The sequence below is a fragment of the Suricata suricatta genome, chromosome 2, assembly GCF_006229205.1.
Source record: "Suricata suricatta isolate VVHF042 chromosome 2, meerkat_22Aug2017_6uvM2_HiC, whole genome shotgun sequence".
NCBI lineage: Eukaryota > Metazoa > Chordata > Mammalia > Carnivora > Herpestidae > Suricata > Suricata suricatta.
The window spans coordinates 10549540-10550439 of record NC_043701.1 but is presented as its reverse complement, the minus strand read 5'-3'; the positions used below and the strand labels follow the sequence as shown (position 1 = coordinate 10550439).

Here is a 900-nt window from a genome sequence, read left to right as displayed (position 1 = left end):
GTCATGTACATGGCCCCCAAGTCCCGCCACCCTGAGGAGCAGCAGAAGATTCTTTTCTTGTTTTACAGTTTTTTCAACCCTATGCTGAACCCAATGATCTACAGCCTGAGGAATGCAGAGGTCAGGAGTGCCCTGAGAAGGGCAGTGTGCAAGAAAAGCCATTCCCAATTGGAATGACACTGGAACCACCAGCCTATGTGCTTATTTCTGCCTAAATCCTGAAAATTTCGCTGTCCTCATCATAGTTGTGACTAAAGGACATAAGAGCAAGCCTTCTTCTTCCTTTGAATGAAAAGTTTTAGAAGTTGTATTCATTGATATCTACAGTTGTGATTTCATCATATGCGATCTTTTTCTTTTATTGCTCATTGAATTTAATATCTGTGACATTAAAAATTGTTTAAATTCTTGCTCTGGTTCCGAAACGTTGAACACAGTCTATCTCTCTAACATAAATATTTAAACTCACTAAACTGTATATATCATAAGACTTAGAAGAAAAAAAACTGCAGTGAAAGATAATGACCCTCCACACCTAAAAGCACACTTGTCCATTCTACCAAAATTATACTTGCCCTGTTAAATAATAACTGTGAAGGAAACTCAGAAATATTTACCTAATGTGTTGCATGATGGTGAGAAATTTTGTATGAAAATTATTAACTCATATTAGGAAGTAAACAAGCAGGCTGAGGGAAAGAATAAAATTAATGCAAAGAATATAGGAAAAAAGAGAGGAGGAAAAATCTGTAGACAGGATAGAAATAGTGCACATTGTTTATAGCTTTGGAGATAAACTGGTTGCTAGTAGCTAGCAGAAGAGCAAAACTGGGCATTCTTCTATTGGCTGATAAGGGGTATCAAAGAAAACATACATTTAGGGTTGTTTATGCATTTTCC

General features: G+C 36.6%; 1 protein-coding gene across 1 annotated transcript in view; it reads left to right on the top strand.

Annotated features, from left to right (window-relative positions):
• Window positions 1–206, top strand: part of LOC115304662 (olfactory receptor 13-like) — a 14668-nt gene extending 14462 nt beyond the window's left edge. Inside the window, exon 3 of the mRNA XM_029954934.1 lies at window positions 10–206. Within this exon, the coding sequence (XP_029810794.1) occupies window positions 10–177 (168 nt within the window). The 3' untranslated portion in view covers window positions 178–206. The remainder of the gene's footprint in view (window positions 1–9) is intronic.
• The last annotated feature ends 694 nt before the right edge of the window (window positions 207–900 follow it).